We start from the raw sequence: 24,597 nt of genomic DNA, 5'->3' as shown, positions 1-24,597 counted from the left end.
ATTACTCCTAGGGTACAAATACCTCCCCAATCTGGAGGCAAAGTTTTATAAGCTTTGCTCCCACATAACCAAAAAATAGGTGCTCGCCAACTTAAACGCAGGTCCTCAGGTGCTCGCCAACTTAAACGCAATCCCGAGTTGAGAGAAGTCGTGTTTTGGCATTGAGTCCAATTTCCTACAAATTAATGATTTTTGCATAAATGTTGATTATCAACACTTGGGGGATAACATCTTTGTACACAGTGGACTTGTGAATAGTCTCCTGAGTTTGATAGTCTAATTTCTCAAATTTGTTCTTCATACGATTTGGAAAAAGTAGTATTAAACCAGTATTTTTTCCAATTTACACTTTTAGGAATCGGTACTCCTACTAACTGAAATCCTTGATTCACTGTCTTTGGTAGAGCAACAGAAATCCAACATTCACTTAAATCTAGATTAGCAGTAAAAGATTTCATCAATGACACATGCATATTGTTGGCCCAGGCATTTTCTACTTGGTGAACATCCCCAGGTTTCCATACCAATTGTTTTAACACATTCAGAGCTGGCATGTTATGATATGAATGAGGATAATCCATGTGACAGTGCCAAAAATTCCACTCAAGATTAGGTCCCCATTTGATTATTACAATCCTAAATTTGAAAGTAAAACAATTGCTTGATAGATAGAATCAAGACAGCACCAGTGTCCCTTACCATAAATTCCCCACATTTGATGGTCAAAGCACCATGTCCCAATTCCCCATGTTGGTTCTTGAAGGTGAATATGATATACAGGATAAGTTCCTGGAATGTCATATCCTCACCACTGTTTAGAAAAACCATGCCCGTTGGACCAAGTGTACCACGAAACGTCAAGTCTACTTATAACATTGGCACAGAATTTGAGAGAATTAAGAAGTGGATAAATAGGGTTTCTCTATCTGATTTTCGGATAACTAGCCAAAAAAATGACCTGTCCAGGCTTTGCCTGTAGGCCTGTAATTTGGCCTGAAAGTTGAAACAGCAATCACTATATGTAATAACAGTTCTATTGGTACAGGCATCTCGATATCGCAATGCAAATTTTGTCCACAAGGTGCCACTCCAGGGTAAAATACAGAAAAGTACAAAAAGGAGTAATACTTTATAAATTGTCCATTACGCTTCAGATTCTTTGCGGGCATGCAAATGACGGATCCAAGTTTCTTTCCCAGATACCTTGATGGCATAAAAAGAAGTTAGTAGGACAGTTTAAGGTCCTTCCCATTTTGGTTCAAATCTGTTTTTTCTTTTGAAATTCTTTATATAAACTTTGTCCCCTGGCTGTATATCATGAACTTGGATTTCAGGGCTTATTCCCTGATACCAATAGGCATGGTTACACATTTGGAAAAAAAAGAGTTTTGTTGATATAAGAGGTATTGTGTTACCCATTCATCTCCATCCAAGAGGCTAGTCTTTGCTGGCACATATGTACCTGGAACAGCAAATATTCTCCCAAAAAGGATCTCAGCCGGAGAAACTCCAGTTGGTTGCCTTGGAGTATTCCTAATATCCCACAAAACTAAATTTAGAGCCTCAGGCCATTTCAAAGCAGTCTGTTTACAAACTTTTACTAATTTCTCCTTTAATGTCCTATTCATTCGTTCTACCTGAAGGGATGATTTGAGGTGATGTGGAGTATGAAATTTATTAAAAACCCCCAAAGAATTATAAATCTGAATCAGGATAGCAGCTGTGAAATGACTCCCTTGATCTGAGTGAATTACTTCAGGAACCCCATACCTTGGAATGATTTCTTTCAAGAAGGCTTTTACTACTGCCTTAGAATCATTTTTACTAGTCGGGAAAGCTTCCACCCATCCTGATAGCTGATCAACGATCACTAACATGTAAGAGTACCCCATTGTTTTTGGCATGTCTGCATAATCAATTTGGAGTTTTTGAAAAGGAAAGGTGCCTGGAGGTCTTTTCCCACCAGGAGGTTTAATTCCCACCAAAGCATATTGTCTGCAAAGCTTACATCCTTCACAAATTCTTTTTGCTGCTGCATAAATTCCCGGGGCTGCCCAGAGTCTCTTGATTTGGAGCGCTAGGCTCTCCAGTCCCCCATGGGTCCTCTCATGGTGCCACCATGTTATTGGTAATAATTACTTTTTTGGAAGGAGAGGTTTGTTGTTCAGAATCCACCGCCCTTCTCGCCAGTGGGCTCCCAGCCAAGTCCATTGTTGTTCTTCTTCTTCAGGGAGGTCTTCATACAGCTTATTCACATTGGGGAGCTCCAACGTTATTTCATATTGTAACGGAGACATAATGGACACAACCTGTCGTGCTGCTACTCTAGTGACTTGGTTGGCTAGAGAATTTCCCTTTGCGATCATGTCTTGTCTCTGAGTGTGTGCCTTTATATAGATCACAGGTATTTCAGAGGGCAATTGGATCACTTCTAAGAGGTCTTTGATCTGTTGTCCGTGGGCAACAGTTTTTCCCTCTGAAGTCAGAAAACCCCTTTCCTTCCATAAAGTCCCCATAGCATGACATACACTAAAGGCATATTTAGAGTCTGCATAAATGTTAGCTCTTACTCCAATTGCATATTTAGCAGCTTCAGTGAGAGCAATTATTTCTGTTCCTTGTGCACCCAAAGGTGCAGGCAAAGATCCAGCTAACAGTACCTGTGTTTCTGTGGTGACTGCGAAACCGGTACATCTTCGACCTTCTTTGTAGTAAGATGAGCCATTCATGAAGAGGTTCAAATCAGGGTTATCTAAAGGTAGATCTCTCAGGTCATCTCGCGGCTTGCTGGTTTCACTTATGAGATAAACACAATTGTAGTTATCTTTTTCTCCATCAGAGGGTAAAGGTATTAAAGTTGCAGGGTTTAAAGTGTTGCACCTTTCCAGTTTCAAATTATCAGCCAATAAAAGAATTATTTCATATCTATGTGCTCGTTGTGGAGACAAAGCTTTCTTCGCATATTGCGTTAACAAAATTTCTACCTCATGGGGTACACGAACAGTTAGTGGATGACCTAAAACAATTGTTTTGGCTTTCCCAACCATTTCAGCAGCAGCTGCTATTGCTCTGATACAAAAAGGAGTTCCGTTAGTCACTGGGTCCAATGTAGAAGAAAAATAAGCAACAGGTGTCTCATGCGGTCCTAAAGTTTGTACTAACACTCTCTTTGCAACCCCTTTTGCTTCATCACAATATAATTTAAAAGGTTTTGAATAGTCAGGAAGCCCTAATGCTGGGGCATGTAAGAGTGCAGCCTTTAAGTATGAAAGGCTTTCTCCTTCTCAGTGCCCCAAGCAATTGGTTCCATTTCCTTATTTCAAGTTGCTTCATACAGAGGTTTAGCTATTTCACCGAATCCTAGGCTCCAAGGATGGCAAAATCCTACCTGTCCTAAAAATCCTCTCAACTGTTTTTTTCATCACTGGTCTAGGTATTTCTTGAATTGCTTGAACTCTTTCAGGGTCTACTTCTCACCTTCTGTGCTTTAATATAAATCCCAAATATTTTACTTGCCGTTTGCAAAACTGCAATTTAGATGGAGATGCACAGTGTCTCTTTTTAACAAGCTGGATACACAGATATTCAGTATCTCGAATACGATCATTCTTAGTTTTACTTGCCAATAACAAATCATCAACATATTGCACCAAGATCGATTTATTTGGAAAAACTAAATCATTCTTCAAAATCTGAGAAAAAATCATTGGTGAGCTGGTAAAACCTTGTGGTAGCCTGGTTCAAGTAAGTTGTTTCCCTTGCCAAGCCAAGGCAAAAATCGATTGGCTTTCTTCAACAATTGGAATACTAAAGAAAGCTCTGGTAAGGTCAAGCACTGTGAAATACTGTGCCCAGACTGGAATCTGAGTTAAAATCAGACTAGGATCCGGCACCACAGGGTGTGGAGCAATTACATCCTCATTCACGACTTGTAAATCTTGAACAACTCTATATTCAGGATCTCCATCCTTATCTATCCTATATTTACTCACTGGCAAAATTGGGTTATTATAGGGACTACGGCATTCTTTCAAAATCCCCTTTTCTAAAAAAATGCACAATTTGTTTTCCAATGCTAGGAATGGCTTCATTTATAATTGGATATTGCCAAATTGAAGGAGGAGTCCCTCCTTTTGTTTTTATCACAACTGGTTCAGTAGATTTTAATAATCCTACTTGATCTCCTGATGTACGCCAAAGTTTTCTGGGATCTCCAGCTAATTTGGGTGGTATTTTTAAATCACTATGGTTTTGTTCTTTAAGCTGGATTACTTCAGAACCCATTACAATTAATTGGATCCCTGTAGGTGCCAAAGAGATAAACATGCCAAATTCCTGCAAGAGGTCTCATCCCAGAAGGGAAATGGAAGAGTCTGGAGAAATTATAAATCTTCCCCAGACTAATTTTCCATTCAAAACTACTGGCAGAGGAGTAGACAAATATTTTATCTCTTCCCCAACTGTTGCCAAAATCTGGAATAAAACTCCTTAACAGCAATGAGAAGTTAAGAAGCAGGCACTCCTTTATTGCAGTGCTGGGCACACGGGGGATCGCTCCACCTATCGTGTGCTCCTGTCTAGTCTAACTGTGCAGGTTAAATACACACCTGTTATACATATTCACTAAATTTCTGAAAAATGTTATACATAATCATTAACTTTCCAATAAATCATTAGCATATGTAAATGTCTCTTCACGCGGGCACAGTGAAGGTCTCTGGTGGTCTTCAGAAACCCTCTGGTGGTCTTCCATAATCTTCCTCACTTGTCCACTTCTTGACCTCTCTTAGGTGATTCTGTGCAGTACGATTCTCACCATCATCTATATTAGTTTACATAAAAATGCATGCCGTGTCTATTCTTAAATGTAACCTTTCTAATAATTGGTCCTTCAGTCACACCATCTTATTAACATTCTTATGTTAAAACAGTCATTGGTTAATGTCACTTAACTCTACTGATTGGAATCCTCAATAATTAGATCAAGGTGGGAAGGGTAAGGGGTTTCCAAGCAGCAAACTGGTGTCCATAATGGTTTCCTTAGTTTCCTAAAACAAAACACTACAAATCAACAAATCTTTGTCAGAGTTGCTGTGGTTAACTGATTTTAGACGATACTTGAATACTTATGCTTACACATCGTACATTTTCTAAGGTTCCTAAGTTCCTATAACTACATTTCAAACTTAACACTCCCACACCTATGCTTCACAATTTTCTACCTCTTAATCAAACCAAACTCTTTTATATAATTAGATTTTAATTTCTTTATCAAAATATTTGCAACACTACCACCCCCCGTATTATCACAGTTTCATTTGACATCTGGTGGACTTCAAAATTTAACAAAGACAATGTCGCTCCCGTATTTACTAGGAAAGTAACAAGAATACAGTTTACCTTTGCAGAAATCTGACCGCGCTCGTCTACCTTGATTCCGACAGGTTCCATTGCTCTTTCAGTTTCCAGAGGAGTACCATTCTTTACTGCGAATGAGGTCATGGGGGTCGGGCATGTGGAAGTCCTCCTCAGGTTGCAACAGGTCTCAGTGGGCACTCTGTTTGCATATGTCCTAAATATACACAATAAAAACACTCTGAAGAGTTAGCATGTTGGGAAACAGGGGGAACTCTATTTTGCCCCCTCTTCCCCTAAATATCCCCTGAGAAAATCCCCAACCTCTCATTCGTGGGTTAAAATTCTGACTAATTGCTGCAGCTAACAGTCCAATTTCTCTCTCCTTCTCTTTTTGCTCTCACTTTCTTTTAATTTTTAATTTCTCTTCTTCCTGTTTTTTTCTTTCTTTAGCTCTTCTATCAAAAACAAAGGCAGCAATACTTAGAATTTTAGCTAATGTCTCACCCTGCCAGCCTGGCATATGTTTCTTAAAATATTTACTTATGTCTGGAGCAGATTGATCTACAAAAACACTGATAGCTAAAGGGTCCTGGAAATTGTCACGGGTCATGTCCCCATATTTTAATAAGGTTACCTTCAATCGTCCCCAGTAATCACTCAGATGTTCATCAGGTCTCTGCCTACCTTCTAAAACCTTTGTCCAATTGGTTACTCTCTCACCAGCTTGGCGAACTGCTTCTATTAATTGTTGAATGGCAGCTCAGTAAGCCCTACTTCCTTCTGTGGTTGCAAGATTCCATTCTGGATCTTGTTCAGGCCATGGGTTTAACCCCTGACCTTTCTGAGCAATTTCTCTATCCGTTTGAAAAATCTTTTCTCTTACCTCTGCCTGAAATAATTCTTCATCAGAGTCTTCATACCATTCCAGTTAGGGGTATAATCAGTGACAATTCCCCATAACAATTGAGCACACTTTTCAGCATCATCACACAGCCGAGGCATTTTTGACTGCCAGGCTACTAAATCACCTTGTTTCCAAGGTTCATGCCTCATTATTGCAGTTACTGCAGGAACTTCAGCAGGCGCACCCGGTCCTGCTCTCGGGTTTGGTATGTAGTCCATACACATTGGGTACATGCCAACACCCTTAGAGAAAAGCTCAGTTTCCTCAGCCTCAGGAGCTGAGGAAAGTAAACTTCTCATTTTCAACAAGGGAGTTTTCCTCCTTTGTTGTGCCCAATTATACCAAATATACCAATAATCAATGTCTTGACTTCCGGAGTCTTCCAAAATAATTCTAAAAAATTTTTGCTTTGGGGCTTTAAATGTTCCCTTAGGAGGCCCTCCATTGGCCCTCATCCATTGGCCCTCCTCTGTAGGGCTGTAGGGTTATTCCATGCGGGACCCGGATGACAGGACACCAATATGATGATTAAAGTCGCCAGTTTATTGAGCCTAGCTGATCATTCTTATACAATTCTCTAAGTTCCTTAGAAGCTTTGATTGGCTGCTGCACGCAAGCATTTGGTGTCCACGCGCACAAGCATAAAATGTGATTGGTTATATCGACACTGTACACGTGTATAAACGTAAGATACAGTTAGTTATACTCACTCTGTACACGCGCATAAACACAAGATACAGGTAGTTATACTCACTCTGTACACGCGCATAAACACAGGACACAATTGGCTATATTAACTAGAGCATTTGTTTGTGCCAAGTTCCCTTTATTGTGGAATGCGCACCTGTGTTTTTCTAATTGGGATCTTTCTTTTTCTGTCTTCTTGTTTATTCTGTTCAAGGCCTTCTAAAGGCGTCTGGAATGCTCTTGCAACCATGAGCTACTTTCAGGCCCAGTAACTAAGTTCCATATAATTGAACCCTACACTCCTCTATTTCTCGTCAGGAATGGCCATTCCTCTTGGCACAATATTATCAATTTTCTTTTTTGCAATGCCTGTGCCATGGGTATCTTTTTCCAATTTTCTAAAACCTCAGCAAGGGGCGTCCGCCTTTCAACGCTGGGTACTGACCCCATCTTTCCTAATAATTTTTGCAAGTTTAAACACAAGAGTTTACCAGGATAATTTTATCTGGAATTACCCGTGCCCAAGTCTCTTAGGTGAACTGACCTGATTATTTCTGCAGGCAATTGAGCATTGGTAAGGGGTTTGTCCAGGGAAATATCTAGTTGCTGTCTTTCGCTCTTGTGTCCTAGAGTCCCATCTGGGTCGCCAATTCTGTTAAAGGATTTTCAGTCATGGGTTTCTCTAGGCTTACTTTATTAACAACTCAGAGTTGGGCCATTCACTGCAGTGGTGGCCCAACTGTGAGTTGTTAATAAAGCAAACCTAGAGAAACCCATGACTGAAAATCCTTTAACAGCCGTTCCTCATAGACTTGTGCTCCAGGCCGCTCACCAACTTGGTGAGGACACGTTCCAGCAACTCAATGTCTTTCCTGTAGTGAGGGGCCCAAAACTGAACACAGTACTTGAGGTGCGGCCTCACCAGTGCCGAATACAGGAGAACAATCAACCCCCTGCTCCTGCTGGCCACACTATTTGTGACACAGGCCAGGATGCCCTTGGCCTTCTTGGCCACCTGGGCATACTGCTGGCTCATATTCAGCCGGCTGTCAACCAGCACCCCCAGGTCTGAAAGTGTTAAAGCCCCAAGGACAAGGGGATGCTGTAAATAAAGGTATGTTTCCTTCTGTTCCCTGAGAAGATAACAACCTTAAGCCCCTTTTCATATAAATTAGTGGAGTTTGTCAGTATGGTTTGCATCAAAAGGATGTTAATCAAGGAAGAGTAGGTAATAGAGCTGCCCATGAACATTCTTGAGGATAAGCTATCTGACCGTGTAAAAAGTGCCACAGAGCAGAATCCGAGAGGGAGCTCAGACAAGGGATGAAGACTATAAAAGAGTACCAGAGGACCCCAAAAGACCACCGAAAGAAGACGGCTGCTTGTGCGGATCAGACGTTTACATATATTAATGAGTTCTCGGAAATCTCACATTTACATAAATTAGTCCTTGGAAATTCTATGAATGTGTATAGCTTTAATCTACATAATCTCTAAAAGTTTGCCCAATTGTTGAAGCAGTCCGGGTGGACTCATCCCTGATGCTGCCCAGTGCTGTAATAAAGGATGCCTGCTTAATAGTAACCTCATTGCTATTCAGTTCTATTTCAGGGAACTCTCGGAAAACTCCGTTTCCCCTACGGGGAGATTCGGACTTGAAGGAGAAGTATCCATGAATTTTTGTTTCAGGTCTTTTTCCGCTGGGCAGCTTTCCAGCCACTCTTCCCCAAGCCCGTAGCACTGCATGGGGTCGCTGTGACCGAAGTGTGAGACCCAGCACTTGGCCTTGTTGAACTTCATACAGTTGGCCTCAGCCCATCCATCCAGACTGTCCAGATCCCTCTGTAGAGCCTTCCTACCCTCAAGCAGATCATCAGTGTCATCTTCAAACCTGCTGAGGGTGCACTCGATCCCCTCATCCAGATCACTGATAAAGATATTAAACAGAACTGGCCCCAATACTGAGCCCTGGAGAACACCACTTGTGACCAGCCACCAACTGGATTTAACTCAGTTCACCACAACTCTCTGGGTTCGTCCACCCAGTCACTTTTTTACCCAGCAGAGCAGAGACAGTGTCCAAGACCTTACTGAAGTCCAGGTAGACAACATCCACAGCCTTCCCCTCATCTGCTGGGCAGGTCACCTGGTGATAGAAGGAGATCAGGTTGGTCAAGCAGGATGAGCAGGTTGGTCAGTGCACGGGGCGCGAGTGTGCAACACGGGGTTCAGCTGTGCAATACAAGGGGGTGCAGGTGTGCAATGCACGGGGGCGCGGGTGTGCAATACACGGGGGCGCGGGTGTGCAATACACGGGTATGCGGGTGTGCAATGCACGGGGGTTTGGCTGTGCAATACAAAGGGGTGCGGGTGTGCAACGCACGGGGGTTTGGCTGTGCAAGACAAAGGGGTGCGGGTGTGCAATGCACGGAGGGGCGACTGTGCAAAGGACCGCGGCTCCCGTGTGCAACGCACGCCGGTGCCGCCCCACCGCGCGCGCGGGCGGGGCCCAGCCCTGCGCATGCGCCGCCCGCGCCCGCCGCCGCTGCCGTCTGTCCCTGCGCGGCCGCCATGGAGGCGGACGGGGCCTACGAGCCGGGCTTCGTGGGGATCCGCTTCTGCCAGGAGTGGTGAGGGGACGCCGGGACCCCCCCCCCCCGATACCCCCTGGGCCGCCCCAGACACCCCCCATCCCCGCGGGCCTCCCCCGTTCCCTCCCTGGGCCTCCCAGCCATCCCCTCTGGGCCTCCCCGACACCCCCCGGCCTCCCAGTACCTCCCGGGGCTACTTCACCCCTCCCCAGGGCTCCCCGGTACCACCCCCGTGACCCCCAGACCCCTGCTCAAGGCTCCCAGACGCCCTCCGGGCTCCTCAGACACCCGCCCCCCCGCCACCACCCGGGTTTTCCTGACACCCTCTGGATCCCCCGGTTCCTGAACCCCCCTCACCCCCCCAGGGCTCTTTGATACGCCCCCAACCCCTCCCCAGGCCCCCCAAATACCCCCCCGCGGTCGCCCACGCTCCCCCCTCTCCAGGAGAAGTGGCCTCAGGACCAGGCTGGGCCCCCCCGAGACCCCGCAGTAACAGCCCCCTCCATCTACTGCCCCCCCCCCCAGCAACAACATGCTGTACCCCAAGGAGGACAAGGAGAACCGGATCCTGCTCTATGCCGTGAGTCCGTCTGTCTGTGTTGTGCCCCCCTGCCACTGGGACCAGTCCCAGTGTACTGGGCTATGTGCCCCTCAGCCCCCATGTGGCACTGGGACCAGTGCTGGGGCATACTGGGACCAGTCCGACTATGATAGAGGGCTGTGCCCACCCCCACAGCCTCCACTGGGGCACTGGGACCAGTCCCAGCACATCATGGGGCTGTGCCCTGCCCCTCCCAGTTTGGCAGTGGGACCAGTCCGTAACCCCCTCTCTTCCCCCAGTGCCGCAACTGTGACTACCAGCAAGAGGCCGACAACAGCTGCATCTACGTCAACAAGATCACCCACGAAGTGGAGTGAGTTCGTTAGCAGTCCCGGCCACTTGGGTCCCAGTGCTTCCCACCCCAGGGAGGGGTGTTAGTAGAGACTAATTAATAAGGGAAAAACAATTAAAAAGAACTGGTGGGGCAATTAGTAACAAGGTAATTAGCAAAGTAGGAATTAGGTAACTAATATGAGAATAATTAGGGGGAAGTAGTGAGTGATTAATAAGGGGAGTCAAAGGAAAATAAGTGGAGTGCAGTTTATGGGGGCAATTAATAATGGAGAACAGTTGCTGGGTAATTAATAATTAGGAAAAGCATAATTGGGATAGTCAGTAGGAGTGATTGAGGGGCAACTAGTGGGTAATTAAAAAAGGGAGACAATAAAGGAGAATAACTCAAGGGCAATTTAATGTAGGAGCAATTAATAGGGGTAATTAATGAGGGGTATGCCAGGGTTATTAATAGCCTGGGGGTAATTAAGGAGGCTAATTAACACCCTGGGGCATCTCCTCGCAGCGAGCTCACGCAGATCATCGCCGATGTCTCCCAGGACCCCACGCTGCCCCGCACCGAGGACCACCCCTGCCAGAAGTAAGCTGGGCTGTGGGGACACCCGTGGGGGTGTAGGGACCCCCTGGGGACGCCTCCCGGTGTGGGGACACTGCCCTGCTGCCCCAGTGTCCCCCTTTGGGTGTCCTCTACCCTCCCCAGCTCTGCTGTGTGTGTCCCGGGCTCTCAGGCCCTTTGTCCCCACCCTGGGGTTCCAGTGTCCCCGTGGGGCTCTGACGTTCCCCCCCATAGCAACGATGTCCCCCATGGGACTCTCTTGTCACCACCGTCCACCTCTTCCCCAGATGCGGGCACAAGGAGGCCGTCTTCTTCCAGTCGCACAGTGCCAGAGCCGAGGTGAGGTGACACCTCTCACCCAAGCCCCCCCAAAGCTGTCACCGTCCCCCCCGCCGCCCCACTGTGACCACACCCTCCTCCCAACCTCCTCTAGGACGCCATGAGGCTCTACTACGTCTGCACTGCCCCACACTGCGGCCACCGCTGGACTGAGTGACTGCGCCTAGAGACACTGTCAGCCCCCAAAACTGCCCCAGATGGTGGCCATCGCCCCAAACCCTCCCCTGTGCCCCCCAACCCCGGCTCTGTCCCCCCCTGTACCCGCCAGGGTGGCATTTCAGTGGTAATAATGGTTATTTTTGGCAGTGGGATGTGTCAGTGGCTCTGTGGGGTGAAAGGAGGGGTGCTCTGTGGAGTTTGGGGGGGCTGCAGGGTGGAGGAGCAGCGCTGCACGGGGGACTTTAGGGTGTGTGTGGCTGCGGGGAGCTGTGGGGGGCAGGGTCTGTTCCCCTGTGGGGATGTCACAGCTGTAGGGCCCAAATCATCCATAGTGGCCCCAAATGACACATGATGGGCCCCAAATCGCACCCCTGGTACCCTAAGATGTCCCCATGGACCTTGAATTGCAGCTGCGGGGCCCCAGATTGCATCCCTGGTACCCCAAAATGTCCCCATGGGCCCTGAATTGCAGCCGTGGAGCCCCAAATTGTATCCCTGGTACTCAAAAATGCCCCCATGGGCCCCAAGTTGCAGCCGTGGGGCTCCAAATTGTCCCCAGTGGGCCCCAGATTGCATCCCTAGTACCCCAAAATGTCCCCACGGGCCCTGAATTGCAGCCATGGAGCCCCAAATTGCATCCCTGGTACCCCAGATTGCCCCCCAGTGCCCCACATCACCCCACAGCAGCCTCAGATGCCCTCACCAGGCTCTAACTTGCCCCACTGGACCTCAGTTTGCATCCCCAGTGCCCCCAGTTGCCCATGACGGGCCCCATATCGTAGTCCTGGTGCCCCAAATTACCCCCCGTGCCCCCAAATCACCCCTCCCATGTTTCAAATCACTCCATCAACCCCTGACTTGCCCAAAATCTTCCCCTGTACCTCAAAATGCCCAATTGGGCCCCGAATCACACACACCACCCCCCCCCCGGCCGAGTACTCTGAACCACCATCCAGTCACCCCCCCATCTCACTGAACCCCAAATTGTCACCTGGTGCAATGGGGGCTGCCAGGGGCTCCCAGGCATCCTGCAGCCCCATGAAAACCTCGTGGGTCCTGGTGAGGTCATCAGGGGCCGAATCCACTGACCCCAAAACCCGTTGCTTTGGTTCAAAAACTTTTTTTTTTTTTTTAACAACTTTTAACATAGGCAGCAATAGCCGCTTCTGCCCCTCTGCTAGTGGCATGGAACGGGATCAGGGCTGGGAGGGGATGCGGCTGCTGGGGCGCTTGCCGGGTGTTTGCGGGGCTTGGAGAGGGACAAGATGGAAACCAGAAAAAAAATACACATCCGAGAGCCCTGAAAGTGGTTAAAGCTTAGAATGTTGCCTAAAAAAACCCCAGAAAATTAAGAAAGAAGGTGGATTGACACCCCAATACTTCAATTTAAAGCATTTCAGGGTTGCTGCTCTCCAGCCTCTTCCGGATCATCTCCATGAGGGAGTCGGAGTAGACACGGAGCAGTGCCAGGGTTTCGGGGTCTGGTGGTGGTGCCAGACCGTCAGTGCCGATGGCAGCGTCAACGTGGTGGGTCACGCTGCGGGAGCGCAGTTCGGCTTTCATCCAGCTGAAAAGGTCAGCCAGCGCAGTCCTCGCCTGGAGGAGGTCCTCCTCGGTGGCCTCGGCACAGAGGGTCATCTGCGGGAGAGGGGTCCCATCATCACCCTGATTCTTTGCTGGCTGGTTAAAGTGCTCCCCCCTCACCTCGGCTCTGAAATGAGCTGCCAGTGATGGGTTTTGGGGGGTCCAACTCCACAGACATGGCCAAAATACATCAACTGTTGGTCATCTGAGAGAGGAGAAGCAAACACCCCCCCCGCCCCCCCCCCCGAAACACTGAATTGGGGCAGGGGTCTCCCCCCATTTTTCAGAGGCGCTGACCTGGTCGTAGATCCCCAGCATCTCCTGGAAGCTGGTGTGCAGCAGCCGCAGGGCTGTGGTGAAGGTCTTGACCCAGAAGTGGGATCCTGTGGGCACCACGGCTGCCATTAGCCTTGTGCCCCCTCTGCTTTGGGAGGGGACAACAAAAACCCACCTCATCCCAATCTGGGAGGTGGTTTTGGGGTGAAGGAAGCCCCCCTTTGTCTTCAAACACACACCTGTGGGTTTTCCGGTGTTGGAGCCTGTTTCCTGTCCCGTTCCCAAAGCTTTTTCATCCAGCAGTTTCTAAAAAGTTGATGGAAGTGCCGCTGAGCCCGGCCCGAGGAAGGAAAATGCCTTTTTCTGCATGTTTCTTCCACAGATTTCCCCCTCCCTTAGGCAAAAAAAATGACTCGCCTCCGATTGTTGGAGCTCCTGGGATGTTTTTGACTGGTCCCTGACTGGCTCCTGGGCACGGGCAGGGCTGTGCGACCGGGGCCATGCCTGCAGGGGGAAGGTGGCCGCCAGCCTGCGGGACAAGAGGAGTTGGGAGTGGGAAACCGATTCCCCACTGGACAGACAGATGGACAGAAGCGGCACCCACTGCCCACCTGCTCTTCCGGCAGCGTGAGAGGAACCGGGCTGAAATGGTCAAGCGTGGGTTCAAGAACAAGTTTTTTTCCTCATCCTCAGGTTTGGGAGGTTTCAAATCCTTTAAGGAGCCGTCAAACTTCTCTGCAGCCACAGGGCAGGAAGCATTAGCTCTACCATCGCTGCAGTCTGCCCAGATCGGCTGTGCCGAACACACCGGCACCGTCTGCCCACGGTTTCTCCCATTACCTTCAGTGTCTGCCAGCGTCTCAAAGTGCTGCTTGAGGTATTTCTCCTGCTCGGGGGTCTGGGGCAGGGAGCTGCACTGCGGCAGGTTCTCCTCTGGCTCCTCCACCTCCCTGTCAGAGCCCGACGAGTCCTCGTCTGCCAGAATAGAGCCAGAAGGGAAAGCCACCATGACGGACGTTAGCACCAGGCAGTTTTTATTCTGATGTAAAGCCACCCCCTCAAGCTTTTTGCTCGGTCACGAGGGTTTAGCGCTGGCAAAGCTGGTGCTTGCGGCGCATTCCCAGAGCCCTGGCCGTGCTCCCAGCGTTACCTTCCAGCTGGTAGCAAGGCACCGGCGTTCCCAGGCAGGGTGAAACACAGGACGAGGTGTCCTCCTGGCTGACCCTGGGCTCCTCCAGGTACATGAGGTGCAGCGGCTGCTCCATCACATGTTGCCTTGGGGGAAGGCGAGCAGATCGGTGATGGCAGAGCATTGGATGCCACCACCAGGTCTGCGCTCACCATCGCTCCAAGCTGGCATGCGTGTGCCTGCGTTTGGGTGCTTGGCTGGGACGAAGTTGAGTTGCGCCCGAAAGGTTTCCCTCCCCTGACCTCGGCAGGGCTTTAGGGGCCGGGTGGGAGGTTTGGCATGAGCAGGGGAGCCCTGTCCTGCCAGGCTGGCGCCTTCCAACATTGCCAAAATGTTCTGAAATTTGGCTTGAAGGGAAAAGCCATGACGGGGACAAGGGTGCAATGGAGCTCAGCATGAGCCAGGACTCGGTGTGGTGATGTTAAGCAAAGCCTGAAGTAGCAGGGAGGGGTTGACTTAATACTGATAGTGAAACGCAGTGCTCGCTTCCCTGCCTGGCTACTGTCGGCTTCAGCCTGCACCAACCTGCTTGCCTTGGGCACGCGTGGCTCCTGCAGGCTGGTCCCGGTTGTATCTGGTGATTCTAGTCCCCTGTTGGTTTCCTCATCTGAGAAGACCTCGGAGAGCAAGTCCTCAGTGAGGTCGCTGGGAGAGCTCTTTGCCTGCTGGAGACAGGGAGCTGATGTCTGTAGCTGGATTTTTCCCAGAAAGATGGCCACTGGCAGCCAGCGGGTCTCCAGAAACGGTTAAAACCAGAGTCTGGCAAGGCCTGATGCAGGGTGCAGGATCTGGCCCCACAACTGACCTTTGAAAGCAGCTGCTCCAGGCTGCCAGGCTCATGTTCCTTGTCACTCTTGAGGTGGAGTTTGATGGGGGTGAAGTCAGGGAGATCCATCTCTGGCAAGGTCTTGATGGGAACCCTCTCAGCACGCTCTGCCCATCGCCCCTGTGGCCGGTAGCTTCCCCGCAGGCTGGCAGCCACTCCGTCCCCATCCTCCACCTCTCCCAGCTGGAAAAGGGAGGGGGGAAAGAAGAGAAGGGATCCGGTGGAGACAGAACAAAGGGATCTTCATCCGGCCCCGTTAAAGTAAAAGAAATTAAATTACATCTCTAGGTGTGGCCGTACAACTTACCAGCCTTTTTGCCCACATGGGCAGCCTGCTGTTGGTTAGGATGCAGGCTGGAGCTGGAGGGGGAGAGTGGGGTTAGGAGCTGCACCATGTGCTGCAGCCCTCTGAGGAAACGGGCAGAAAATGGGGTGCAGCCACAGAGGGACCCCGACCCACAACGCACGCAGCTCCGAGTCCTCCTTGCAGGGGGTCCGCAGGGATGAGGCCTCGTCTTGCTCCTCCTTGGGGTCTTCGTTGGAAGCTCTTCCGGCACCAGTGGCTGCCATCCCATCGGGGATCCTGATGTGGGTCTCCCATCTGGAAGAGGGGAGAAAGGTGGGGCCCCTGAGCTCCCTCCCACCCCAAAAGCCAAAAACAGGGGGAGATGTGGGGGCGAGGGGCTTTTCCCTGCTACCTGAACTGCGCCAGCGGACTGGTCTCCTTCGCCTGCTTCGGCTGCAGCAGGTCAAGCTCCAGCAAGTGTTGCTTCATGCTGCTGGTGATTTCCAGGTCCAGGTGCCAAATAAAGATGCAGCTGGGGGTAGAAAGGTGGGTGGGGGGTCAGATTGCCCCCAGATTTTGGATACAGGGCAGCGGGGGGCTTTACATTTGTCATGGTTTAACCCCAGCCAGCAACTAAGCACCATGCAGCCACTCGCTCACTCCCCCCCCCCCCCCCCAGTGGGATGGGGGAGAAAATTGGGAAAAGAAATAAAACTTGTGGGTTAATAGAACAGAAAAGAAGAAACTAATAATGATAACGATAACATTAATAAAATTACAATAGTAATAATAAAAGGTCTAGAGTATACAAGCGATGCACAATGCAATTGCTCACCACCCACCGATTGACGCCCAGGTAGTCCCCAAGTGGTGATTCCCCCCCACTCCCCCCAGTTTATATACTAGATGTGACATCACATGGTATGGAATACCCCGTTGGCCACTTTGGGTCAGCTGCCCTGGCTGTGTCCCCTCCCAACTTCTTGTGCCCCTCCAGCCTTCTCGCTGGCTGGGCATGAGAAGCTGAAAAATCCTTGACCTGAGACTAAACATTACTTAGCAACAACTGAAAACATCGGTGTTGTCAGCATTCTTCTCATACCTAACTCAAAAACATAGCACTGTACCAGCTACTAGGAAGACAATTAATTCTATCCCGGCTGAAACCAGGACAACATTAAGACCCTTCATTAATTCAATGCACCTGAGCCCTCCAGTAGTGCCACCGCTTGCATGTACATCCCACCCAGCCAATTATTTTCCCATTGTGTCTTGCACGGCATCAAGGGTGAGGGGCGAGGTGTTTACAGCAAAGCATAAATTGGATTATTTCTTATGTCCATTGGCCCCTACCTGTCTCCTGAGACAGTGATGAGGTGCCTGCAGTCATATGTGAACTGCATCCCTGTGACTATTTCTGTGCCAAAAAGAAAGAAACGCAGAGGGGGTTGCTTGCCAGGACCACAATCCCCATGCTCATTTAGGAGATTGAAGTGACACAGTGGGGACATTATTGTGGGGTTTCATGGCCGAACAGGGGACAGGCAGGGGTAGGCAGAGCACTGGGGGCTTCCCAGCAGGTCTCTGCATCTCCCTTTCCAAGGGCACCTCCTGGATTTCTGAGAGGAACCGAACCTGAATGGCCGAACATTTTTGCCATGCATTCCCCAGAGTGGAAGTCAATGAGGGCGATGCTCTTGTCAGAGCAGCTCGTCGCCAGGAAGGTGCCGGAGGGATCCAGCTGTACCTGGGGGAGATGAGCCGTGGGTCAGGCTTGGCCGCAGGTGGGAAGGCAAGTGGAGCCAGGCAGCTTCATAGGAGCACAGAAGGGTTTGGGTTGAAGGGACCTTCAAAGACCATCCAGTCCAACCCCCTGCCATGGAGAGGCACATCTCCCACTCGATCAGATTGCTCCGAGTCCCATCCAACCTGACCTCGAACACTTCCCACAAGGAGGCATCCATAGCTTCCCTGGGCAATCTCCTCCGGTGTCTCACCACCCTTACCACAAAGAATTTCTTCCTTGTGTCCAACCTAACCCTCCCCTCTGTCAGTTTAAAGCTGTCGCTTCTTGTCCTATCGCTGCAGACCCTGGTAAAAGTTTCTCTCCATCTTTCTTATATTGAACAGCTGCAGTAAGGTCTTCTCTTCTCCAGGCTGAACAGCCCCAACTCTCTCAGCCTTTCTCCGCAGCACAGCTGCTCCAGCCCTTGAACCATCTCCGTGGCCTCCTCTGGACCTGCTTGAGCAGATCCATGTCTGTCTTGTGCTGGGGACCCCAGAGCTGGACGCAGGGTGGGGGTCTTAGTGGAGCGGAGCAGAGGGGGAGAATCCCCTCCCTCGACCTGCAGCCCAGGAGACGCTTGGCTTTCTGGGCTGCGAGCACATATTGCCAGCTCATGTCCCAGTTGTCACCCACCTGCATCCCCAAGTCCTTCTTCACAGGACTGCTCTCCATCCATCCCTCCCCCAGCCTGTGCTGGGACAGGGGATTGCCTCCACCCAGCTGCAGGACCTTGCGCTTGGCCTTCTTGAATGTTGGCCAACTCCTTCAGCTCCCTCTGGACGGTAGCTCTTCCCTCAAGGGTACCAACAGCTCAGCCCCAAGCCCTTCAACACTGCCGACAATCCTGCCCCACCGCAGCCCCCCTCAACCCCGCACCGAGGGAGCTGCTGCAGATGCCCTGACGACCGATGTCTGGTGGAGATCACCTTCTTACCTTCAACAAGGAGCCGTCATCACCTTGCGAGCCCTTGTAGCAGCACTTCAGCTTCCCGCTGGCTGTGCTGTACACCCTGCAAGAGGAATGGGAGGTGGTCATGCTGGTGATGAGACCCGCGGGGCACTGGAGCAGGAAGGAGAAAGGTGACCTGGATGCGGATTCAGCCTGAGCCAGCATGGAAAAGTGCCTTCACCTGACATTTCTGTCCTGGCAGGCAACGGCAACGTATTTCTGCGTGATATCAATGTCCATGTCGTACAGTGTGGTTTTCTCAGCGACGTGATGCGTCCTAAGGAAATTGAAGCCATCCGGGAGCTGGAGGGAGACAGGGAGAGCCGCATTGCCTTCCAGCCTGTTTGATTTTCAGGGAGAAATAGCAGATCCCTGCAGAGAGGCCACTAACCCACCTTTTGAGCATTGCGGAAATAAATGCTTTTATCAGCACCGCAGCTTATCAGCTGAATGTCCCTGTTGCCTGAGCAAAGAGAGCACAGGGAAAGGCGATCAGAGATCACATCTGTTCCAAATTCACCACTGAGTGAATCCGAAAAGTGATTCTTTATGAATGAATCCATAAAAAACCCGATTCTTTTAAGAACTAGATGCAATCCAAGGGTGGGATCCTCCCCTACTATGTATCCCCTACAACGGATGGCTCGGAGCTCTTCGTCTGGAGATGCCTGTTTTCTACCGAGGACCCCCCTCTTATGCAGACTTTGAAGTTTAGGTAGATAAATCTGGAGAGAAAAGCCCTGTCTTTAAGGCAGAATGAGGTGAAGGGCAGCCTGACGGGGGGAATTTGGATGAAATTCGGCCACCTACCAGCAAATTTGACCGACGTTATCGCGGAGGAGTGATCATCCAGGGTTTGCTCCAGCTTGTAGTTCTTGTCTACATTCAAGACGTGGATCAGCCTGTCTCTGCTTGCCGAAGCCAGCAGTGCTGCTCCTGGAGCCGTCAGAAAAGAGGGTGTTAAAATAGTGCTGTGCTAAAGGCTTTTGTGAAGAAAATGGTGTATTTGCTGTCATTCCCTGCAAAGATTTTGATTTAAACAGGGTTTAAGTTGGCTGTTAAAGGGAGAGCAAATGGAGGTGGTTGCACAGGTCCTTCCCGCTGCCTGGAGGGGACAGTTACCCCCAGCACAGGTGATCTGGGTTTTAATCTGTGCAGCCCCAGGGCATGTCTCCAGCTTCCATGGCTTCTCAGAGGAGAGACCCTTCCCTGCAAAGCTCGTTTTTCAGGATGCCTTGGCTCATTTGGTGAAGAAGAAGCTTTCCCAGCAGGAAGAGCCAGTCACCAGGAAGCTGAGCCCCAAGGCTCTCCGGTGATGCCCGAGGACTTATCCAGTGGCAGCTTTCAGGCATCAGTGTCAGGATGAAGCCTTACCGGTCTCCGGTTTTGAATACTCCAGGCAGAGAACTTCTGAATCGTGAGCTTCCACTTTAGCCACCTGCTGCATGAACTGCAGCTCGTGTATCCTGCGAGGGAAGCGCATCATTGGCTTAGCTCCCAAAAAACAGGGAAGTTTTGCAGGAACACTGTTGACACACGGTGAGGGGGCTTGGAGATGCTCACAGCAAAAGGTAAACAGCTAAACCACATTGGTGGGAGCCCACCCCGGTACCCAACCGCCACTGTCCTTCTGTGGCTTTTGGCCGAGCGCGGTGCCACTTGCCTGAGGGTTCCTCCTCTGTCCCCCGATGCCAAATGCTCCCCATCAGGGCTGACCTGCATCACCCGCACCCCAGACTTGACATCAAGGTGACCCACATTCTCGCTTCGGTCGGGCGCGGTGGAGGAGTCCTGGAGGTGCTGTGTGTTGTTGTCCACATAGATGATGTTCAGCAGGGTCTTGGTGCAGGAGGAGAGGGGACAGTCAGGCCCCTGGCAGAGCACAGGTGGCTCTTTGGGGACAAGAGGAGCCCACCCACATCACCCAACTGCTTCCAACATTCCCACTTCATTTTTCCCGGCTTCCTGCTCAGAAAACACCAGGATTTGAGCAGCACAGCTGTGTCCTCTGGTTGTTCAGACAGAAATAGCAAGTGCAGGGGAACAGAAAGCCGTTTCCAGGCTCACTAAAATCACCAAAACCCACCGCTCCTCTCCCACTCAGGCAGCAGCTCTGTACCCAGAGCGCCAAGAAGCTGATGGAAACCACTCCGAAATCTCCAGCAACCTCATTTTCTAGAGGCAAATCCCACAAGATGAGAGCATGAGGAGCCGGTTGTGCTCCCACAGCTGCTGACATGGTTTTTCAGGGGGCTGCCTTGAGCAGGGAGGTGGGATGCAGCCCCCCCACATTGTACCGTGCTGTAGGTGCTGCCCTGGATGGGGCGCACAGAGCTGCTTTCCAAGGTCCAGGCGCGGATGGTGTTGTCCGAGGAACACGTCAGGAAGGAGCCAGGAGGCAGACAGGATCTCCGCTCCTCAAATTCGGGGTACACCTGCACCCAGAGGGTTATGCGTCAAGGCAGAGGGGAAGGAAAGTGGGGCTGTGGGTGCCCCAAATTGTCCCCGTGGGACCCGCTTGCCCTCACCTCAACGGTCCAGACGAAGGAGCTGTGGAAAAGATCTGACCACACCTTCCTGACGTTCTGCAGGTCCCCAACATCCCAGATGTAGATGCTGTGGTCCTTGTAGACACAGGACAGCCAGCGGTTGCAGGCGTCGTAGGCCAAGGCAATGGTGTCAGGGTAGACCAGGTCTGGCTGCCTTCAGGGAGAGGGAGATGGGGTCAGGTCGTGTCCCAAGGGAGCGGCATTTTGGGGGCTCGACCCCTCCAGAGCCCACCAAGCAGTCCGCCAGAGGCAGATTTGATTTGCAAATGAAATGACATCCGTATCCCAACAAGCAGCATGAAGTCTGGGACTCCCCACCCCCTGTAAGCCTGACACCACCCTCACGTCCTCGCTGTCCTTTGCCGTGCATAAAATCGGTCGCCAATTCGAATCTCGGCTCAGACCTCCATCAAGACAAGCTCGCAGGCTGAGCAATGAAAGCCATGGGGTCTGAAAACCCACAGTTCAGCGACGGAAGCCACGACAGACAGTTCAAAAGGGCAGACAGAGGGGTCCCTGCCATCCCCTCAACTGTGCAGTACCTCAGTGGGGGGGCCTGGGTGACATCCACACCCAGGGGATGAGGTTTGGGGAGATCGCTCAGGTAGCGCATGTCACGAGCCTGGAAGATCCTCACGGTGCCATTGGCGCAGCCGCAAAATATCAGCTCCTCACCAAGGCAGAGGCAGTTTGCCAGCGGCACCTGTGGCAGGAGCAGGTAAGGTCCCTGCCAGTGGGCTTCAGCCTGGGGGGTGTCCAGTGGATATCACCCCCCCCACCCACCTTCAGAACAATCCATTTCTCCAGCACCCGCTTCTTGTTGAACTGGCAGAGCAGCCCCGAGGAGGAAATGCAGAAGGTGCTGCCCAACATCTGCCCTCGGCCGCAGGCAACGCCGCAGAAGACGTTGTCATGAAGCTCTCCCAGCAGCCCCGAGCGTCCCACCAGTGGCACCGTCTCATTGATCTGCAAAGCAGGGTAGCGCCGTCAACCTGACATTAACGAGCGTTAATGAAGGAAACGGTTCCTAGCCCTCTGGAGTAGGCACGGCCCTGGACGTAGGCAGTGTCCTCATGCCCACACGCGTTCCCCAGCAGAGCTGCCATGCAACCACGGGCTCTCGCCAGTCAGAGCTTCACCAGCTCCGGGCTGAGCTGAAGCGCCTGTGGCTTCAAGGTCCAGCACCAGGTGGATGGAGCAAAGCAACGTCCAGGTATGACACAGCATGAATTATGGGGGGAAAACCTGGCATTTCTTCAGTACTTTCTACAGAAACCACCCGCTCCAACATCACATAAGCTTCAGTGACAAGGATTTAAGCAGAGTCCAGCCCTAGTCCAGCTTCCATTGGCCACCTGTGGCCTGTGGGACGGTGTCAGCAAAGGGGACCCCCTCACCTTCAGCTCCCTTGACGAGTCCAGGAACCAGAACTTGACGTGGCGGTGCCCCACGGTGACGAAGTAGCTGTCCTCAGAGAAGGACACAGCCGTCACTTTGCAGGACACCTTGTTTGATGCGACCAGGGAATCCTTCTGCTCAGAAAGAAAGATGCAGTGGGGTCGTGCACAGTAAGCATTACCCCCACAAAAGTCTGGACCCACGAGTGACTGGGAGAAAAGATGGAAAAGGTCTGTTTTCCCTGCGATTTGGGGAATTTCAAGCTGCTTTAAGCCAGCTCGGTTTGGCCGGAGCTCACCTTCCAGTCCCAAACGTTGACCACCATGTCGTGGGGGTACCCCACCGACACCAGGTACTTGGCGCTGGGGGAGAAGGCAACACAAGCCACACCGTGCTTGTGACCATGCAACGCCAAGACCTGCGCCCGTTCCTCCACATCCCACACACGGACAGCTGGTCGGTGCCCGTTCTGAGTGGGGAAAACAGCGGTGTGGCGGCAGCTTTCCCCTTCTCGCCCACTTCCCATGGCCACCCATTGCGCCCTCCGACCCTAAAGGGTATTCCCACCCTCCCAGTGCCATCCCAAAGTGAGTGGAAAACCCCTAAAAAGCCGGGAGGAATAATCCTAGCTACTCCATCCCGCTGGTGCTGGGACAGCGAAAACTGGGGTGCAGGTGACTACAAATAAGTGGCACCCACCTCTCCAGTGACAATGAGCTTCCCGTCAGGTGAGAAGGCCAATGCACTCAAGGTTTTCCTGGAAAATATTGGGTTTTCTTTAACAACTAGGCTGCTCTGGAGGGAAAACTGAGATTTTCTTGGGAGAAGGGAGGAAAAATACTGGAAGCTGCACAAGTGTCGCTCCTGAAACACAGTGTACAGTACAGCCTGTGTTTGGGGATACCTGGAAGGTTTGGAAGGGTATTTGGGGGTGTTTAGGGGTAGGTATCCAGGGTATCTGGAGGTATCTGGGGATACCTGGAGGTGTTCGGGGGTACTTGGGGGTCCCTGAAGGTATTTGGGGGTACCTGGAGGTGTTCAGAAGGTGTTTGGGAGGTCCCTGGAAGTGTTTGGGGGTACCTGGAGGTGTTCAGGAGGTGTTTGGGGGGTCCCTGTAGGTGTTTGGGGAGTTGCTGGAGGTGTTCAGGAGGTATTTGGGGCATAGCTGGAGGTGCTTGGGGGGTACCTGAGGTGTTTGGGGATACCTGGAGGTGTTCAGGATGTGTCTCTGAGTGTTCTCCCAGGGATTCAGGATGACGACAACACACCTGGATAGGAAAGGGGGAGGTTTTTCCTTGGGTGGGCTTTTGGGGGGCTCAGAAGGGTCCCGGAGGGGGGGGTCCCCACAGGTGCTCACCCGGCGGGGTAGGCGAGCAGCCCTGTGGTTGGGTCGCAGGCCAAGCTGCTGCTGGTCTGGGCGGTGATTCCCAGCACCTTCTCCAGTGTCACCTGGGGGAGAGGAGGAGTGGGACCCCCGGGCATGGGGCTGGAGGAGGCAAGGGGCAGATGAGGGTCCCCTGAAATTGGGGGGGGGGGGCGGAGGCATGCGGCTGGGGTGAGACCCTGAGCCCCCAGGGGTGTCCCTGGGGCAGCACCGGGCACCCATGGGCCCCTCGGTGTCCCACCCTTCGTGTCCCGATCCCCTCACCCTCGTGGGGGAACCCCAAAGCCAACCCCGGCTGGAAGCGCTGCCCATCCCCCCGCCCCTCCAACGGCTGCCCCGCCCCAGGCTTCACCCCCATGGAGACCCCCAAGCCCCGCCCCATGGGAGTACCAACCCCGCCCCGATCGAAGCCCCGCCCATATACAGCTCAAGCCCCGCCCCTCTCGGCTTTCAAGCCCCGCCCCCCAGTGGGTCCCCCTCCCAAATCCAGCCCTCATCCAAGCCCCACCCACGTGGCAACCACAAGCCCCACCCCCTCGGGACCACCAAAGCCCGCCCTCTCTCACCCCCACGGGGCAAGCCCCGCCCCACCAGAAGCTCCGCCCCTCCCCCGGCCAACGGCCGCCCGCCCCACGCGCCCCTCACCGCCTGTTCCGGGACCTGATGCCGTGATCGCCGCCGCAGGTTGAGCAGCGGAGGCGACTCGGACCCGGTCGCGGTCCCGGTCCCGCCGTGAGCCCCGCCGCCTGCCGCCGCCGCCATGGCTCCGGACCGCCGCCGCTCGCTACCGGTCCGAACTGCGCGCGGAAAGCCGGCGTCTCCTCCCCATTGGCCATCGCGCACGCCATTCACCGCCCACCTCCCCCGCTTCGCCCAATAGC

At 51.8% G+C, this 24,597-nt stretch overlaps 2 protein-coding genes and 1 long non-coding RNA gene across 5 annotated transcripts; 1 reads left to right on the top strand and 2 right to left on the bottom strand.

Moving 5' to 3' along the window:
- Nucleotides 1–4,505: 4,505 nt before the first annotated feature.
- LOC138683987 (uncharacterized) lies at nucleotides 4,506–6,008 on the bottom strand. Its single transcript, XR_011323474.1, has 2 exons — nucleotides 5,401–6,008; nucleotides 4,506–5,048 (listed from the first exon to the last, which is right to left on the bottom strand). It is a non-coding gene; the product is annotated as an uncharacterized lncRNA (long non-coding RNA).
- A 3,431-nt stretch (nucleotides 6,009–9,439) lies between these two features.
- Nucleotides 9,440–11,635, top strand: POLR2I (RNA polymerase II subunit I). Of its 3 annotated transcripts, none has more exons than XM_069777706.1 (6): nucleotides 9,442–9,579; nucleotides 10,066–10,120; nucleotides 10,381–10,454; nucleotides 10,941–11,015; nucleotides 11,279–11,330; nucleotides 11,425–11,635. In XM_069777706.1, the coding sequence occupies exons 1-6, from the start codon at nucleotides 9,521–9,523 to the stop codon at nucleotides 11,485–11,487; spliced, it is 378 nt and encodes a 125-aa protein (XP_069633807.1). In that variant the 5' UTR covers nucleotides 9,442–9,520; the 3' UTR covers nucleotides 11,488–11,635. The 3 variants fall into 3 exon arrangements, with proteins under 3 accessions (XP_069633809.1, XP_069633807.1, XP_069633808.1); XM_069777707.1 differs by having other exon boundaries at nucleotides 9,467–9,579; nucleotides 9,985–10,120; XM_069777708.1 differs by lacking the exon at nucleotides 10,941–11,015 and having other exon boundaries at nucleotides 9,440–9,579.
- A 777-nt stretch (nucleotides 11,636–12,412) lies between these two features.
- LOC104318335 (WD repeat-containing protein 62) lies at nucleotides 12,413–24,515 on the bottom strand. Its single transcript, XM_069777705.1, has 29 exons — nucleotides 24,362–24,515; nucleotides 23,690–23,781; nucleotides 23,538–23,600; nucleotides 23,032–23,089; nucleotides 22,631–22,801; nucleotides 22,332–22,466; nucleotides 21,718–21,900; nucleotides 21,477–21,637; nucleotides 20,914–21,088; nucleotides 20,683–20,820; nucleotides 20,049–20,224; nucleotides 19,760–19,851; nucleotides 19,196–19,321; nucleotides 18,781–18,848; nucleotides 18,567–18,688; nucleotides 18,371–18,446; nucleotides 17,286–17,397; nucleotides 17,004–17,067; nucleotides 16,063–16,182; nucleotides 15,832–15,965; nucleotides 15,672–15,724; nucleotides 15,344–15,547; nucleotides 15,064–15,203; nucleotides 14,500–14,624; nucleotides 13,961–14,324; nucleotides 13,767–13,878; nucleotides 13,589–13,655; nucleotides 13,371–13,456; nucleotides 12,413–13,127 (listed from the first exon to the last, which is right to left on the bottom strand). Exons 1-29 carry the CDS (start codon nucleotides 24,476–24,478, stop codon nucleotides 12,876–12,878), a joined length of 3,786 nt encoding a protein of 1,261 aa, XP_069633806.1. The 5' UTR covers nucleotides 24,479–24,515; the 3' UTR covers nucleotides 12,413–12,875.
- Between the last annotated feature and the right edge of the window lie 82 nt (nucleotides 24,516–24,597).

This window comes from Haliaeetus albicilla, chromosome Z (assembly GCF_947461875.1).
Source record: "Haliaeetus albicilla chromosome Z, bHalAlb1.1, whole genome shotgun sequence".
Lineage (NCBI taxonomy): Eukaryota > Metazoa > Chordata > Aves > Accipitriformes > Accipitridae > Haliaeetus > Haliaeetus albicilla.
Note: the sequence above shows the minus strand (reverse complement) of the source record. Positions and strands in the feature narration are given on the sequence as shown.